Source organism: Scomber japonicus, chromosome 21 (assembly GCF_027409825.1).
Source record: "Scomber japonicus isolate fScoJap1 chromosome 21, fScoJap1.pri, whole genome shotgun sequence".
In the NCBI taxonomy this organism is placed as follows: Eukaryota; Metazoa; Chordata; class Actinopteri; order Scombriformes; family Scombridae; genus Scomber; species Scomber japonicus.
In genome coordinates, this window is record NC_070598.1 from 6,146,875 (window position 1) to 6,166,361 (window position 19,487).

Below are 19,487 nucleotides of genomic sequence, written 5' to 3' on the forward strand. Positions count from 1 at the left end.
GAAAGTAGTCTGTTATACTACATGTACCACGTAATAGAATTAGGAAGATATACTGTATAAATAACTCATTATTATATTAAGTATTTTTCCATAAATCTACTTTTTATTTCCTTTTTTGTAAATGCTCAATAGAAATAATGTTAAATAATAATAATGATAACAAGTTGTGTCTGATATGATAAACGGAAGTGGATTACCGGGGACTGTTTTTGCCGAAACACCGGAAGAAGAAACAACAACAACAACAGGACTACGAATTGGAAAACGAACTTGTTGTATTGCTAGCTTCGGCTAACACGGGGAGACCACTAACGAGAGTGGAAACAACTGACGGCTACATAGTTCCGGCAGCTTATTACTGTCGTTGTTGTTGTTGCTTGTACGTGCAGGTCAGGAAAAGACGTAAAAGGGACCGTATATGGTTTGTTATTTGTGTTATTACGTTACGTGTTGGACTAAATACATGTTGACATATTGAGGAAAGTATTTCGATGTTATGGAAACGGATTTCATATTTCACAAGAATGGATACTTGGCGAGCTGTACAGAAAGTCCTGAGTCATAAGATGATCGTTGTGGATAAAGGGAAGACTTTGAAGGTATGTAGAGATTATAGCTGTTTTTACTTTAGCTGAGGGGCTAGCCGAGCCAATCGCTAACACTATTACGGCTGTGAGCAACCATATAATTCGTGAGTGGTCTTGAATGAATCAGGGCAACCTATGCTTTATAACAATGTACGGCATGAATAAATATGTCTAAGGGTTGGTGTTTAAAACATTCAGAAGGACTTGTGGCTACCTCCCAACCTCCGACCCGTCCCGTAGGCGGAACAGCGTGTTTTAAGTTTCTGCAGCCGAAGCTAACAATACACCGCCATTCTCCAGTTCAACTTCAAACCTGGGGCTACATCGCCTGACCAAATAACACATTAAAAAGTACATGTAGCGACATTAAACACTACCATTTTCACTTACTTCATAGTTCGTTTTCCAATTCGTAGTCCTGTTGTTGTTGTTTCTTCTTCCGGTGTTTCGGCAAAAACAGTCCCCGGTAATCCACTTCCGTTGTGGCTTTTTTTATTTGCATCGTTTTTTTTATTATATGCTGCGGTGTTTTTGTTGTTTTTTTTGCTGCGATGTTTCTTTTATTTGCAGCGGCGTTTGTTTTTATTTGCAGCGGGTTTTTTTGTTTGCTGCGGTGTGTCTTTTTATTTGCAGTGTTTCTTTTATATGCAGCAGCATTTCTTTTTATTTGCAGCAGCGTTTGTTTTTGTTTGCAGCGTTACTTTTATTTGCAGCTATGGCGGGTCTCGGCCACCGTATATAAGTACTCAGAAACGTTCCTCTCTTCAGTAGATGAATATGAAAACAGCCTTCTAGGATCAAACTCTGCACAGAGAAGCTCAAAAATCCAACAATCAAAGTAATAAAACAAGAAAAACCTTCATGTCGTCCTCCCGGGTCAAATTGACCCCGTCCGTTTTGACTGTTCCTTCTTTCCTCCATTCCTTCCTCCCTTCTTTCCTCCCTCCCTCCCTCCTTCCTTCCTTCCTTCCTTCCTTCCTTCTTCCTCCCTTCCTTCCCTGACTCAACGACAACAGGAGGGTTAAACTGTTGCAAGACACAGTCACAGGTTGTCATGGTAACATGCAGTATGGACAAAAGTTCTTCTAAATTAAGAGATAAAATAAAGAGATTCAAGGGTTAAATGTGTATATTGTGTCAGTTTCTGCAGAAAAAAGTGTGATAAGATTTCATGATGCCCCCCAAAAACCTGCAGATCTGATTTACGGCTCTGTGAAGCTGGAACTTGGACATAAAGCAAGCAGACGTTGGTCCCTTTTCTCTCACTGGAGACACAATAAGGATGGAGCCATAAAAGATCAGCTCCAACAGATGCTTGCTGAAAACAACCACAGTCCATTATGGAGCCTGTTAAAACCACTCAAGCCTGTTCGCTAACCCACTGGTCACCCAGCACCTGCACCCCTCGTTGGGTTTTGTCTTCTGGTTTGGACGAGGACAGAGTTATGGCTAAAGAATGACCCCCCCCCCCCCCCCCCCCCCCCCCCCCAGCTCACAATGAAAAGGGAAGGGAACGCCTGTTTCCATCCACGCAGATGTTCAGTGTGCCCTGACAGATGTGTCTATCTTTATGTTCTTCCTGCTCCTTTTACTTTATGGGACTTTTTGATGTTTGATTTTCTGAAAGAGAGCAGCAGGTTTTGGGAGCCCTAAACATACGGTCTTGTCGGAGGATGAAATGCATGTTTGCTTTCGAGGGAAGGGGCGAGGCGTGAGAGAGAGAGCAGAATGTTTATGAAACTGAAATCATTTTTGTCATCTTTTGTCATTACAGGTCATTTAAATGAAGAAATCCACAGCAGCTCTTGTAATTTGGGACAGACCGGGTCATCATTTGGAGCCTGAGTGCTGCCTGTGTTGACAGCATCAGTGCACATTGAGGGTGTGGCAGGTTGGAGATTGGCAGCAAGTGAGAGTCAAATTAGAAAACAGAAGCAGTAGAAGCCCTAATCTTCCTCCTCTGAAGTGCACACTTACCTACGGGTGTAAAACTTAGCTTGAATGATAATAAAGGCCCACAATGTACAATGTCAGAATATAACTATGCAGTAGGTCCACCGCCCAGGTTATAAGGTAAACTCATGTAACGTATGATGTTCTGTAGTTTTTACCAGATTTATTAAGAAAATGTGACTTTTCTTAATCATAACTCACTTAAATCATCAGGCAGGATCATTCAAGTGTCAAATTAACGCTCTGATGATGCTCAAATATGTGCAGTCATGTACAACCCGCCCACTTTCCTGTTTGTTGGGTTTATTGGTCATGTAAAAAGAATGATAATGGAAATATTAGAAGCTTTTATCCATGTATACATAAAACATATTCTTTATCTTTCATGGTCAGAAACACAGACTTTCAAATATTGGAATAGACAGACTTTCAAATATTGGAATAAACAGACTTTCAACCATTACAATACACAGCTTTGCTTCAGATGTTCCCTCTGGTTTTCTTTTTAGAGATTAATACAGTCATAAGCAGCTGCATCTTTCTCATTTGCATACACTGTGTCTACTAAGATTACACTTAAAGTTACTGTCTGATCCACTATTTTAAGTTTTGTTAAAGAGCCTTATACTTTAACTTTATATGGTATAATAGTGTTTTTCCAACATAAGAATATTTCCTTTCAGATCAAAGTCAGCTTTATATATTTTGATGCTAATTCTCTAAATCTCTAACTAGTTTGAGGCATTTTGTGTTAGAAACCTAATGTCTCTCTTACTCTTTAAGCCATAAGAAGTTTATTTTTCCTGAGCACTTAATTTTATTTAATAATGTTTTACTTATTGTTTCTTTATATCCTTGCTTTGTTGTTGTTCAACTAAGTGCTCTCTTGATAGCTTTTCAGGTTTATTGCTACTATTTCAAAAATGACTTGGCATTCAAATATGATCTTTCACAGGTTTGAGGAGTGAAATTTTAATTTTACTGGTATTAAATATCAAAAAACATGGACAACAGCATTATTTTGCAGATAAAGAAATGTCATCTGGCAAACTGATGCAGTACAACAACTGCTGAACATGCTAACAGCGGACTTTTGATAACTGTGAACACCATACTGTATAAGTAAAGTAAAATGAAATAATGAACCAGAGATGCCAGAAAAGATAAGAACATGCACATTGTCAAATATTTGATTAAACAGAACTTATTTAGGATTAGGCATTTGTCAGATGTTGTACTGTGGACTCAACTAACTCAAGCCTTATCCTGATTCAAAATTTCAATCTTAAACCTGAAACTAGTTGCTAATCTTAATTTATAAAGGACAGACTACTTAGTTTGATATACTTTTACCCTGCGAGGACATCTTAACACACACAAACTCTTTGGGTTTTTACCTGATTATACAAAAAGAAAGAAATCTCATCTACAGACTTTTGGCATCAGCTCCATCGTCGTGAGAGAGACAAATGTGTTTAGGATTCTTCTGAGAGAGAAAGAGGATGAGTGGGCAAAAGTCTATTTTTTCCATTTAAAGTTTACTCTTTGAGAGGAATTATGTTGGAATGAGGCCGTGGTGCAGAATGTGCTGACTCTGTAAATGTGGCCAAACCGCAGATTGAAGCTCTGCTCAAAACAGACAGATCCTATTATTACACTGGGGTCGAGGGCACTTTCTGATAATAATGAGGCTGTTCCTCCGTGTAATATAATCATTCTCTAATCACATGTGTTTAAAATGAAATGCGTAGCACACTGGATCTCCACAGTAGTTGAACTGCAGTGAGTCACTATAAGAAGCAATTTTACAATATGCTGCATTGTTTGTTTGTTTTTTTGCCTTTTGTTTTTTACAGCTTGAACTTCTTCTGATAAATAATCTTCTTAGCTCAATTAAACCTCAAAGAATCAGCTTATCAGAATACATGAATGCAAAAAGTCAACACAGTCACCAAAGTAAAAAAACTGGCATTGCACATTTCTGCAAACCACAAATATGTTGAATTTCTATTTTTTTTTTTAAATGTTTGCCATTATTAGTGAAATAACTATTTTTTATGATGTGACAGCGCTGTCTGGTGTGGTTAAATTTAGGCAAAAAAAACACTTGGTTAGGTTTGGGGAAAGATCATGGTTTGGATTAAGATTAAAAAATGCTAAGCGAGGTGGTCTGGAACAGCTTTGATACTTTTCCAACTTTCCATCTAACTTTCTAGCAAACAACACGACCGCTCCGACCCCGAATAAGGAAAGTCAGCTGACATAGATGTCATCACTTTAAAACTTGATTTGATATGCATTAGATTCAACGTAGCTGTGGTTTGCAGAAACATACAATGCCAAAATCGTATTCTGCCAACTGGGCTAAAAAAGTTAATCTAAACCAAATGAAACTAAAAGCTAAAAAATGGACAGACTTCCTTTTTCATGCGTTTGTAGGACTGATCCACTTCACTAACTGGCTTGGGCTGGGTGTCATTTAAAAAATTACAATACCAGTACCAATCCAAGTACCCTTAAAGTGATACCGGAACCAATTGAGTACTTCATTCGATACCCATCATGTGAACGCTTGTCTTGATTGGCTGTGAGCAAGTCCATACATATAGTTATATTTTCTAGCTCTGGGTGCAAAAAGGATGGATTTAAGGTATCGGTTGACAGTATCGATTTATTTCGGTCACACCTATTCCCAGCCCTAGTACTGACATCCATTGTTCATAGAGGATGAATCGTAATTACTTTGGTGAGACCTCAAAGCTCAAAGACTGTGTAAAGTGAATTCAGACATTTTCTTCTAAACACATTAAATGCATTTCTAAAAAAGGGTTAGCATTTCAACCATTTAGGTTTGAATTGTGGAGCTAGGCTTCACAAACTGTGTTTCAAGATTTCTGTGTTCAGGATTTAGTGGGCGGGTCTGATTAGCATAAACCCACCCCTGCTGCTGTAGAGGTATAAATACATTCAGCGCACACTACTATTACTACAGTCTACAGTTAGCCAGTTAGTTGAGTTAGCCGCGGAGCTAGCCAGCGAGCTAGCCGCTGAGTTAGCCGCCGAGCTAGCCAGCGAGCTAGCCGCCGAGCTAGCAGCTGAGTTAGCAGCAGAAAGCTCTGAAACGTAGCATCCATGTTTCGGGTAGAGGTGGTGACTTTGATTGACAGGTGACACTTGGTAGGGGGCGGGGTTTCAGCGGACTCGACGGCCACGCCCACAGTGTTTGGTAGCAGAGAAAGAGGCTGAGTTTTACACAACTTTGAAGCCTAATTTCATATATTTGGCGATTTTTTTAATCATTCAAATTTGGCAGGGTGGTTAACAACACACTTTTCTGTGGTATGTCAAACTCAGAACACATATTTATTCTTACTTTACACTGACTTTAATCTAGTGCCACCATGAGGTGGACATTTTTTGTTTTTTAGTGAAATGTCTTCACAACTAGACACTCTTAGTTATCCTTGTCTGGATGGATTGCAGTTAAATTGTATATGTGAACATTAACTGGTAAACATCAGCCTGCTTGTATTGTATCATTTTGGGCAAAATTTGTTAGCTTGCTGATGTTAGCATTAAGCTCATTGTGGCCCCATAGAGATACTATCATAGCTGTACTGCATGCTACTATTGTTTCTCTCAGATTCTCACTGGATCTGAATATTACTGAAGAAAAGTTGCTTCTTTGCCGCTGCCAAACTCTTAATGGTTGAGCTTATGTGCAAAGACCAGCCAAAATAAAATGAACACACTGCATCTCACACCTCAACCACAACATGACAAATCAACATTCAATGGCCGGTCACGGTACTGTGCGTCACAGTTATTTTCTCCCTACTGTATAATTCAGCTATTTTAATGATACAGATTAATGTCTGGTGCCATGTGGACAACAATACTGAAGGAGCTCTATGTAATATGACCCAGTACTTGCTGTAAACAACTTATGATGTTAGTGGTCATATGATTTTGGATTCATACAATGGTTGTCATGGTTCCCTTTTCATGTTAAGTACACTTGCCTGCTCATGAATTACACTAAGATACTATAAAAATATATGTAGTATGTTTTTTGTTTGTTTTGCTCCAACAAAATGACACTCTTTAAAAGCCTGTTTGAAGCTTTTTTTGTTAGCTATAGTTATGTATGTATGTCACTACACTACAGACATTATTCTCAGAAAGCAATTTCTTAGCTCTCTCAGTACTATCTACTGTATCTCACTTCCGGTTTAAGAAAATGAGCATTCAATTCAAGCATGCTGTTTTCTCTGGAGATGCCCAAGATTCACTTCCACTTACAGTTTAAATGAAACTAATAGCACAGATCATGATAGAGAAATAACATAACATATTGAATTTTTATCTAGAAAAACGAAAAATCCCTCAGCTTTTAAATTTGACCCTTTTTTCTTCATCAACATGTTTAACCATAACAGGATCAGTAGGTTTCCTTCCTCATTGGCGACACACATGATTACCAGCTAAATCATTACCAACATTTATATGAATCCCTTCAACTGGAAGCTCATATAGGCCGAAGTGCAACCAGGAACCAAACCCATTTTCATCTTATGGAGGGGAGCAAAAAACAGGATTTAGGGGACATTTTTAGACTTTTATTATGGCAAATAGAAACATTAGATTTTCCCTGATTGTCTGGCTGCATTTCCTTTTTTTGAGCTGCTATATTTGGACTTAAAACATGCAATTGCAATCTTCTAAAGGGACACAAATGTATAAAACCAAGCACATTAAAAGCAGGATTCCCCTTCATCAGTCTGGTCTCTACAGATTTCAAGCGTCATTATGTGTGCACGTGCCATTGTGTGCTTTCATTCTCAATTAACATGCTATTTCCTGTGCTGTATAGATATGAATTGCTTTTACCAGAACTGTTTGCAGAGAGTCCTCTTCCCACAGTAGACTACAGTAGTTAATTACAGCTGAATTGTCATTACTGGACTTGGCCGTGGCTTCCTGTAAAGCTCTTTTTACTGGTCTCTTGTCTCTCTACTTGGTGAAACATTAGTGTGCTGCTGCTCAACTCAAAGGAGCAATGCAGGGGGAAATCTGCTCCTTTCTTATTTTTCCTTGGTCACTCTTGTCAGGACATCTTTTCACTGTGGCTAAATCTTGGCTACAATACTGGGTGTTTTTGTAAAGAAACTGAGAATCTTGCATATAGGGAAATATTCCTGCTCCTTTGTTGGCATTGTGAGACCCTATTTCAGCAGATTTTTCCCCCCTTGTGGTTATTTCCAAACATCTAATTTCAAGAACATGTGTGCTGATTTGAAGAAAGATGTGGTAGTGACCAAAAAGACCCCAAACATTCAAGGAACACTGGCAGCTATTTAAATAATATAAATAAAAAGAAAGAGAAAAAAGAAATAAAACACTATTTCTCCTGCTCATAAATAAGGAGATGGTCAGGGTTTTTCTTTTTTTCCTCTCTTTGCAGCTCTTTGCATTCTTTGCATAATAATACCCTGTTGACAAGGAAGGAAGGAAGGAGGGAGGAAGGAGAGGGGAGGAAACTGTGCTGAAAGAAAAGCCACTGCTTGTCCAGACAGTGTGAAGTGAACTGCTGTGTGGATTTAAGGAAACTGTCCGCAGACTGGAGAGCCGAGGGAGCTGAGGGGAACTTTCATTTCCAGAGATGTGGCTTTTAATCGCTTTGGACTTCTCGAGAAATATGAGCTCTGAAGAAACAGTGTTGCAATATTGAAATGTTTTTTTTTTCAGTGACAGGGGCGTTACTTTAATGATAAAGTCTGTATATTTTTTTTCTTTCTCTCTCTCGCTCTAAAATCATGCCACGTTTGAGATTACGCATGTGATGGGCTGAGCAAACGCAAATGGTCATCCTCCTCCTGTGCGTAAAGCTCTTACTAGACCTCCAACAGAAGACTGACGCCCCCCACCACCACCCCACCCTTAAAAGTTACAGAAGTTGCCCTCTTCTTGTTTTGCCATTTATATTTTCATTTCCAAATCTCCTGTAGCCTTGTGACTTCCTCAGCTTTCAGACAGCCAGCTGTGCGCCGGCCCGCCCCAGCATGCTGGACTGACGTCTGAGGAATGGCATCGGCTGTTTTTGAAGGGACGTCGCTGGTCAACATGTTTGTCCGGGACTGCTGGGTCAACGGGATCCGGAGACTCATCATCAGCCAACGGGGAGAGGAAGAGGAGTTTTTCGAGATCAGGACTGAGTGGTCCGATAGGAACATTTTATACTTGCATCGGAGTTACTCCGATCTTGGGCGGCTGTTTAAAAGACTCGTTGAGTCTTTCCCTGAGGACAGAAGAGACCTCTCCAAGTCTCCACTGATAGAAGGTTGGTCTGAAGGGACTGTCGTTAAATTACATGTTGTTTTAATAACAGGAAGTGATGATAGAGCATTTAAAGTAGTGGGTCTCAAAGTGGAACCCCCTATGGGACCACCAGGGATCCCTACCAAAAAGGGGAGCAATGCATTTGCACTATAATACTATCCATAATTAACTCAATGACTGAATGTGTGACATAATAAAATTACTAGGGTCAAATTCTGGGACAGGGATGCAGCTACAAATAATAATGAAGGGCCATTTGAAAAGGGACACCTCCTCTATTTTTGAATCTATGAATTGTCAAGAAATGGATGAAAAGGTTCAATCAAAAGTTAGAGCGAGAGTTGCAATAATCAAATTGCTCATTTTATCCAACTAACAGTCTAAAACCCCCCAAAACATTGAATTTATAATGATATAAAACAGAGAAAAGCAGCTAATCGTCACCTTTTTGGCAGTTTTTGCTTGTTAAAAGACTCCAAATGATTAACTGATTATCATAATTGTTGCCATTTAAGTTTCTGTCAATCCTGTAATAGTTTCTGCACTAATTATTTTAACGTATCTCTAATATCTCTCTTGACTTAACTACAACATTACGCACTTCTGCTCACAGTTTCATCATCAGTTATTTTACTTGTTTGAAAGTTTAAGTTTCGGTCTGGTATTTTGTCAGCAAACAGAAGAAGGGCAAGAAAAGGTCATGTTTCTGTGATACTATGCAGCTTTGGGTCATATGGTGTAACATGATTAAATCAATCAGGATTCAGGGCTAATCTTAACTGGAGTAGACTAGACTGATATGTTTGGACAGGTTGATAATTAACAAGGTCCATTTTAGGATGTCACATTAGCAGACCTATCACATAGCCTGTAGACCACAAGACCAATATGCTGACATGACGTTTCAGATCCTTGTCAATAAGCAGGACCTAAAAGGCTGTATTATCTGTGTCAACTAAAATTTGGGTTAACAGGAAGGAAGGAAAAAAAGACAGTATTGATGAATTTGCTCTAAGCATCTCTAATGCATTGTACTGTAGCTCTGCAAGTGCTTTGATCAAATGCAATGAGCAGGAGTATCCGGTTTGGTGGAAGGGAAGGAAAAGCACAGAGACAAAATAAAACTGAACTGAAGTAGACCAGGGCCGGCTGCTGTCCTCTCATCAGACTAAAAGTAGACATGAAAGTTTGCATTGTAGATATCAGTCACATATCATTATGCAATATGATTTTTACTGAGACCATAACCTGCATATTCACGATTTGGCTTTAAAATATTGAATATTAGGTTATGATACTCAGGATTTGTGAGCAAATAACTCAACTTTATTTTTTTGCATTGCACCTTTTATAGAAGAAATGCATCTTAAAGTGCTTTACAATAAAATAAATGACATGCACCAAGTACTTCACATAGAAACACATTAAAACAACATAAAATCATGTAAAAAAAGATACAAGATGGAAAATAAAAACCCACTTGGTAACGATAATAAACATAAAGATACAAGATAAAGATACAATACATGATAATTTAAGACTTAATAAGCAAAAATGTCATCATGTGTACACAATCTATAAATCTGCACCCAAGTCTGTGAAGCCATAAGCAAAAACAACCTCCTTTATTCTCACCAAAAAACCTAAATAATGAATAATGAAACTTAACTTTTAATGCCGTTACTGCACTATTTTTATAACTTTGTTAAAAGATACAGAAAACATTTAGGCAGTTGTTTGTTGAGGTCGATGTTTTGCCAGATGAAGAGTGAACCTATGGCCCCCAGCATTTGGATCTTTGACACTGCGGTGCCCTGACATTGCCAATAGGTTTGGCAGAACTCCCAGCTTGTTCTGTGTGTACGATCACCCCACACAGTCTCCTTGGCACTTCCCTTTTGTCTTTACTCACTGAGCCTATACGAATGCTTTGAAACATCCCTTTAGTGGCGACTGGAAAGCTTTACTTCCTGCCCATGCACTGAAATAGCTGACAGAGTTGTTGACAGCTTCGCCGCTGCCACACAGCAGTGCACAGTGCATTTTGGGAAGAGACATTTCTGATCTCATGACTCACTCTTCACTTCTTTTTTTTCTTTCTTTTTTTAAATGTCTGTTACAGTTTATCCTGATTACAATGAAAAATGAAGGGAGATGTGATACCAGCTTTGAGTTAGACAACAGTGTTTCATTCTGACTCATACAAGTTTGACAGTTACATTGATGGGAAGCCAGCCACAGGGTTAATAACATTCCCCTAATGGCCTTTCCTTTAATTCCTACCTCTGTTCAATATTTCATTTGCATCCCTTCTAATTGCCTCACAGATTGAAAGTCCTGAGAAAAATCGTAGCTCTGGCCTTTCTTAGTCCACTTTGCTCCAGTTTCAGGCTCTGCTCATGTTTTCCTGTGTCTGTGCTGCGCCTAGGCAACGGGGAAGGCGTGCAGAGCCTTCAGACTGATGTCATGATGAGAGAGAGAGACAGAGAGACAGAGAGAGAGAGACAGAGAGAGAGAGAGAGAGAGAGAGAGAGAGAGAGAGAGAGAGAGAAGGTGACTGGGATAGGAGTGGACTTCCCATATTTAGTCCCTGCGGTCTGCGGAGGCTTCATAACACTTACGTTACATGTGACCCCAGAGTGAACACAGACAGAGATCCATGTGAGACAGATTCCACCGAGGAATGTAGACGCAGGGTCTGAAATTACTCTTTGGTTCACTCATTCACTACTCGCTACATGAGAAATACTCAATAGTTTACTTTTAGACCTATTTATCATTCATAATCACTACATTAACATTTAATAAATGGTTTATAACACACTATAATGTAGTTGTAGGCAGGTATAAGTGTTTATTAACTATAACTCCTCTTGTGGACACCCATAAGTACAAACAGATAATGAATGACAATATAGTAAAATATAATTGTTATAATATAAAATATGTCTTCATAGGAGGAGTTATGATTGTTGACAAATACTTACTTAGCATTAATAATTACTTTAAAATGTTCTTATATATGCTTATAACTGTATTATAGTGTATTATAAACTGTTATAAACTGTTCATACGCTGATTATAAATGATAAATGAAAAGTCTCAGTGCACTAATTCACACCTCTAACAAAGCAGAAGTATTGTATGATGTGGAAACTTTAGTCATGCCAGGTTTGTAGATTCAGTGCTCCTAAAAAATCTCACATCTATTAATTCCATGCAACCAAAATACGCTTGTTGGCTTTCTTGTCAAGGGTTTGATGAGAAGATTGAAACCAAAATAAACTTACAGGCAGCAGCCGATTAGCTTAAAAAGTGGAAACAGGGGAAAACAGCTAGCTTAGCTCTGTCTGTATGTAACAAAAGCCTCTTAGCTTAGCAGCTTTTCTAAATAACACAATATACATATCTTGTTTGTTAAATCTGTAAATTATATGCTAAGCTAAGCTACCTGATTGCTAGCTGTAGCATTCAAACTCTATACATAGATAAAGACAACAGTGAGACTTATTAGTAAAGGAGCTTTGAGATTGTGTTGGTAGTGCAACCAATAAATTAGTATTTTAATTCTCTAGGTGACAAAAAGCAGAAAGATGAGACGAGAAAGAGAGATGCAACAAATGTCCTGAACCCTATGAACCCTGCAAGTTTTCCTTTACACATGTTTGATAATTGCGGTTATTGGTTACAGAAGTATGTGAATGACAATATTTTAATTTGTTTACTTGTGACAAAGTTGCCATGTGGTCACGATACACGGCAAATGATCAAATATTTGACAGTCAGGATCTAAAAACACTTAAAGTAATTATAGTGCACGTTATATACTTCATATACAGACATACATACACAAATACTGGGACACACTGAGTACAAGAAGTTACATTTTTCTTATGGCCACGGATGCTTGCTTTGATATGCTCTGCTTAGCGTCCAGAAATAACATGTTGACGAAACTTGCAGAGTTGGTGGTTAGATGATAAAGTGTTATGCAGCTAACATGTGCTTATCAGATTTATACAGATAGCTGCGAAAAAAGAAAAAAAGCTGGTGGTGCTTACAACATCTGATGACTGTTTTAGATAGCGTGTGTTTGACGATGACTTGGACGCAGCCTCGTTCCTGTCGTACAGCTGCTTGTACTTTGTTATTTCAACTCAAAGATGATCCAGATTGTGAACATGGCGTGCTGTTGTAGAGCGAACAAATAAATAAGTTCACTGTGCAATTAAAAAACAACAACAACAACATTATGATGAAGTATGACTAAATGTCATATGGTGTAATTTATGTTATTGCTACATTTGAGCTTCTTGTAACACCAAACAACCAAAACAAATAATAAATAAGAAGAAGATGTTGACTACTTGTTACAGTTGGACCACAGTGGCCAGGAAGTCAATGCAGGAAATTAAAGGAAATACATTTAGGAGACCCTGGTAGGACAAAGCAGTTGGTTTCCATGTCAGTGTCTTTGAAGGTATTTCCCAAAGGACAACTGTGTAATTATAAAACAGCAGATCAGAAAGGAAATACACACAGATGAGTATTTTGTATTTTTGAAGTTGACTTTGACATTATGGGCTTTAGTTTTGTGTGGGCTTGTAGTTTTCGGTGTCTGGGATATTCTCCTGAGGCCTTGCTTTAGTGGGTGGAGAGGTGCAGTGGGAGGGGTGGGGTGTCACAGGCGTTACAGTGGTGCACTGCAATTTTGGCATCAAAACTGATTGCAACTGCGCACATCCGCGTCCTGTGCTATTTCAAACACTTTAATTACTGAAGGCAACTTATGTGAAGCTTTAGAAAATCAACCCAATCAAGTTTTGCTGTTTCGCTTTTGTTTTGTTTTTCATTTGAACAGCAGACACACATACTTATGCAGGAAAAGTTTCATTCTTCTTACTGCGGATGTGTCCAAGGAGTATGGGTATGAAAGCCTTTAATTTAATCTGATAAGCATCCTTTACAGTCATTTGATAGCTGCAGGTACTTGTTGTATCTGGATTCTCTAATTCGAGAGGCAAGAATCATCAAACTGCCATTAAACACATCAGACACACTTGGTTATCTCCATTAGGTCTTGCGTAATCAACACCAAGCTGTTGCAAAATAACCACACTTCTGCGCTTCTCTTTTGCACGTATAACTTTGTGACAGTTGTTTCATCAGCAAACTGAAAATACTGACATACATTATTATAGATATATCTATGCACAGCCAAATCTTAAATTTAATATCTACAATAATTCAACTTAAATAAAAGGTGGTATTTATAAATGCAAATGTGATCCATGACTTCTTAACTTTCGATATATCCAGAAATGATAATTAAAAAGAGACAAATCATGCTCTTCCAGTATGTTTGGTCTGCTGTGTATTTGCACTAGCAGCCCTGTGTGTCTTAGAAGAGTCTCTGCTCTAAACTTTCCACTCCATTACCAAACTGTCAGTTTGTTTTGGAGGAGCGAGAGTGAGAGCACTGCTGTAAAAGGGATGAAAAGACTTGCTGTGATTGTTATTAGCTCCTAACACGGCCTCTGATAATACATTCTTCCTGATCCCACCCTGTTTCCATGTGCACCCTGGGTGCCCTGTGCACCCAATAAATTATGTGCACTTGTGCTCTGTGCCTTGATTCACAACATTAATGTCCTCGATGGCAGGAAGAGTACATAAACTAAACTAACTTGTTTGTGAGAGTAGCAGCAAACTCGACTGGATGGGAAGTTATCACCCAGGTTTCTGTTCAAGATGTTAACTACTTTCTACTACTATCTTGATGTTGAATTGTTAACTGACACATAGCTTCTCTAGGTGTTATCTTTTGCACCACACCTCTCTATCAAACAGCATAAACTTCAACAGTATAAATGATGTATTGTATTAACTTATAATACACTTATAATATCCTAAGTGTGTCCTCCTGAACAGAGCTACATGGAAACAGTCTGAAACTGTTTATCTCCCCATTGAATAGGTGGGGTATTTTATTCCCATTTAAAGTATTGAATATTGGTGCTAAACTCATAAAAACATCAGTAGAAAGACATCTGCATTACTATTAGTTATGGATCACTTCAAACGGTCTAAAAACTTGATGAACAGCTGTTCAGTTATGACACAACAACACAATACATCCACATAAAACATTCATGAATGCTGTCAAAGTTAAACAAAGGAACATGATCCGGAGGCAGCTTCAGCTTCAGACTGGGCGGGAGAGAGTCTCGCTTGGTTCTTAGCTATGATTTAACAGCCCAGTCACTCCTCACATCCCTCTGGGCATGATGTCATCACTGTGGCGGCATTATAAATGGATGAGGCTGTGACTGTGCATAGTGTTGCTTTAGGCTCTCTTACTCAGTGCTTCCATGTAACAGTAACCGCCGTGTGACTGCGCTCGGTCTGTACCACTCACATCAGACAGAGCCTCATCATCATCATCATCATCAGTGCGGCTGCAGTCTTCATCATTATTCTTCTCACCACATCCCTTTGTCAGCATGGCCGTAAATGATGCTTTGCTGACTGCTCGGTCACATGGGGCGGTTGCCTTGTATTGCTAAATGTGCTGATCTTACACTCCCACACCCTCCTACATTGCGTTCCTAGTTTCATGGAGGATTAACGTGTTATCGCAGACTTTGTTCTGCGGCTTCTCTGTTATTACTGCTCTTATACAGATGTGTGCAATCACAGTGGCAGTTTTACCGCACCAGTTTGTACCGTGTAGAGCTGCAACAATTACAGGATTAGCTGAATCATTTTGAGACACTTTTATAAAGAAAAAATATCCAAATTGTCTGATTTCAGTTTCTCTTTTTCTTTAGTCTGAATATCTTTGAGTTGTGGACAAAACAAGACATTTGAGGAAGCAGGGATTGACATTTTTCTACATTTAATGGACCAAACAAGCAATACATTTATCGAGAAAGTAATCATTAATTGCAGCCTTAATACCGTGCACTGTGTTCTTGATTTGAAGACAGTTTTTTTTTCTCTCTCTCTGCCTGCTTGGGGCAAATATCAAAGGACATTGTTAATAAAAAGGTTACAGTATTAAACCAACTATCACCTTTTCCCTTGCATTGGTGGCAACCTTTTTCAGGGCTAGGAATAAATTGAGTCCCGCTGTCTGGCTTTTTGTTGCCTGACCGATGGAGAGAATACACTCTGATGGCAGTAAAGGTCAAAGCAGCTGACCTTTTTTAATATTGTTTGGGCAAAGAAATAGGTTTACTTAACATTTTGATTGTGGTAAACTTTCTTTGTAGATTACACTTTTTTAGTTCAGTGCTGATTATGGTTGATTTTAGCCCATAGTTGGTGACGCTGGTGCATTGAATTACACTTACAATTACTGTATTGAAAGGTTTCAAAGTTGGCTAAAAGATACCTCTCAATATGACATACCACCTCTAACTATGACGTATATTAATAACTGAGTTTCCCAAAGTAAAGACTAGTGGCTGAGCTGTTGTATTGACTTGACTGATAAACTCAGATAGCTGGTAACTCAGTGTATTTCCACATTTATGTGTTTCAGGACTGGTAAAAATCAAAGAGGCGAACGACATCGAGGAGAAACTGAACGAGGTGGAAAGACTATTGAAGAATGCTATCAACATGCCATGCAAGGTGAGTCCCTCAACTCAAACCTGTAAAACCTTTAAGACCTTTAAGTTTTTATCAGTATGCTAATGTTCAATGCCTGTTAGACTGTGACTAACTAAACTGACTCACTCCACAGTATTCCAGGTCAGAGGTAATGTTGACTTTCTTTGAGCGGTCACCGTTGGACCAAGTGTTGAGAAATGACAAAGTCCACAGAATCCAGCCATGTTTTCAGAGCCCCATCAAGATATCAGGTACGTTACAGTATCTAGTATCTACGGACCCACTGTTTACATTCCTAAAATCATGATGACCTAAACAGGTGATGTAATGTGCACTCTGTACCTTTCAGAAATCATGCGGTCGAATGGATTCTGTCTGGCCAATACAGAAACCATCGTATTCGATCACAGTCTTCCAGAAGAAAAAGAGAGACCTTCATCCACTGACTCTGTGGAACATACGTGAGTATTAAGACCTCGACAACTGTCTTTTCATAAGTTATTCTATCAGTTCCAGTATCATGGAGCCGATTACTGGGTTCAATCCAAGTCTATTTAGTCCTGCAGCATAACTCAAATTACTCCCCTCATTTTCAAACAATGTAAGAATGTCCGTGTTTGTTTTTTAAGGGTACAGTTATTTGCTTTGGTAAGTCCTTGAATGCGACCCAACCCCAGGACCCTCCACCCCTTGTACACAAAGGAAGTGTGACTGTGCACCTCTTCCTTCCTTGGGCGTGTGAAAGAAGCAAAAGACGAACACATTCCTTTCGATGCTTCACGCAAAACTTTAAGAGTTTAATGGCTCACATTATACTACTGACCTTTTTCCGACTCGATGGGCCGAAACTATTTATAAGAGTCTCTATATCAAATGAATTAATCTTTTAATACCTTAGTAAGACTACACAGGTCTATTAATATAACCATGCAGTAATATATCTTTCTTTATTCTGTCAGGTATGAGGACGGATCAGAGTTTCTGCCAGTAGAATCAGACCTGTGTGATGAGGAAACAGAGGCGTATGTCACCAACCTGTCCTACTACCACCTGGTCCCGTTTGAAACTGACATCCTGGAATGAGGAACTTACACAACAGATGCCTGCTGATGGACATCTGATCCTATCGTTGAGGAGTATGCACTCTTAAATGGAACCTAGCTATGCAACGCTGCAAGTAGCTGCTCCGATTTAATAATGCTGCTGAAAAAGGCAGCACCACTTATTCCTCCTTATGTGACGTCACCAGTGTGCCTCAGTCGGAGCCTTATTTAAGTACAAGAACTGGATTGTCTGTAGACCTCCTGCAGAAGGTTTCCTGTAGCAGCCATTATGAAAGTTCTCAATCCTCTGCAACATTTTGAAACATGCAGCGTCTAATATATCAGAATCTGTGGTTTGGAGTATGACTGCAATCAGAGGAAATGTTCCTTATTGGACAATTCACCATTACATCTATCTATATATATAAAACTTTGTGGATTTTACCAGCTTTCTGTCTTTTTCAATAAGTTGTTATATCTTCAGCATTTAACTGTGCACAGCTAATTCTCCCATTGGACGTCTACGATGGCATAGTGGGATTTTCGGATATCACCTTCTCCTGTAAAATGCTCCTTCATGTGTAATCCAGTGTTAACCACTCTGGTATGGTGTTTTGCTCCTTTGGGAATACAGGAAGCTTTGTGTATGATTTTTGCTTATGGTGCAATTTCCACCAGCATTTAGGAACTTTTCATTTTTTAATGTGCAGTTGATTCCTTGGCGTGAGAGTACTGTAAAGATGCAAGTGAAATAAGCATCAAGAAAAACAGAATATTTGATGCTAATAGATTCCTATTTGTTTGCATAAGAATTAGATTAATTTGTCATGGTTATATGCAGATTATGCTTCAGTGCTCACTTGTTTCTTGGGCTACTGTCAAATTGAAGAATATAAAAGAAATATTAAGTGTCATTATTGTTTTGTTGCAACACACTCTTTCCAAAGTGAGAATGTAATGCTGCCTTTTTGAGTGCCTGTGAGAATTTTAATGAAGTTTTGCCTGAATAATACATTAGATTGTAATTGTGTTAGATGTGTAGCTTGTAAATGTTGCTTGTTTATAATTATTTGACATATTAGAGAAAAGAACAAGTGTTTCCATTATAACTGAATCATCTCACTGCTGTTGTTGCTGTCTGAGTGATGAAACAGGGCAAAGAAAGCTTTGTTTTATGGGTCAATGGAGGTCATACGTGACCCGGTCTGTAAGATGACGTGAGTGGGTTCGGTCTGACAGTTGACTACAGTCTTAGTGAATGTGGGAGTCTGCAGCTCGGCCTGCGATGGGGGGAACAAACCCTCTCTTTATCTAAAGAAAACAAATGACCTTTGCTGTACTAAACACTTTCTATAGGAGAAGTTGTGTGAAATAGGCAAATATTTGATTAAAATTCATGCTTTTTCTATTTTTTATGGGTCTTCCCATAATAATGATGGTGCTTATGCAATGTGTTTATATGTTTGTAATGCAAACCGAAAGGCAAAAATGTATATTTGTTTGTGGCTTAGTGTAAAAAAAAAAAAGTGTTTTATTTAAAGTTCAATCAATGCAGAAGTCATTGTGGCCATACAATGTGGGCAAAACAGCTTGCGTCCATTTTTCTGCCAATCCAAATACAAAGGCATTCAACCCTCACAATCTTGGCACACGAGACCTCAACAGGATGGTCCTCCACATGAGTCTATTTAGTAACACAGTCATGATCACTATTCACCCCGTGAGAAAGTACAGCTCTTTCTCAGGGGAGCAAGAGTTGGTGAGAAATTCCACTTTTTTATTTGTCTTGAATTGATATGGATATTTCACGGTCAATAAAATTCATGCTGAAATAGTCTCGCTTGCAGACAACCGCCCACATTAATGGAAATATCATTCAATAGTAAGAAACTGGAATTTCTGATTTAAAATATTTGACACCAAAGTCACATTTTCTCTGCAAAACAGC

General features: G+C 38.7%; 1 protein-coding gene across 1 annotated transcript; it reads left to right on the forward strand.

Annotated features, from left to right (window-relative positions):
• The first annotated feature begins 8,549 nt into the window (after positions 1-8,549).
• On the forward strand, positions 8,550-17,702 carry pxdc1b (PX domain containing 1b). Its single transcript, XM_053342646.1, has 5 exons — positions 8,550-8,880; positions 16,426-16,517; positions 16,630-16,747; positions 16,846-16,957; positions 17,456-17,702. The coding sequence occupies exons 1-5, from the start codon at positions 8,625-8,627 to the stop codon at positions 17,577-17,579; spliced, it is 702 nt and encodes a 233-aa protein (XP_053198621.1). The 5' UTR covers positions 8,550-8,624; the 3' UTR covers positions 17,580-17,702.
• The last annotated feature ends 1,785 nt before the right edge of the window (positions 17,703-19,487 follow it).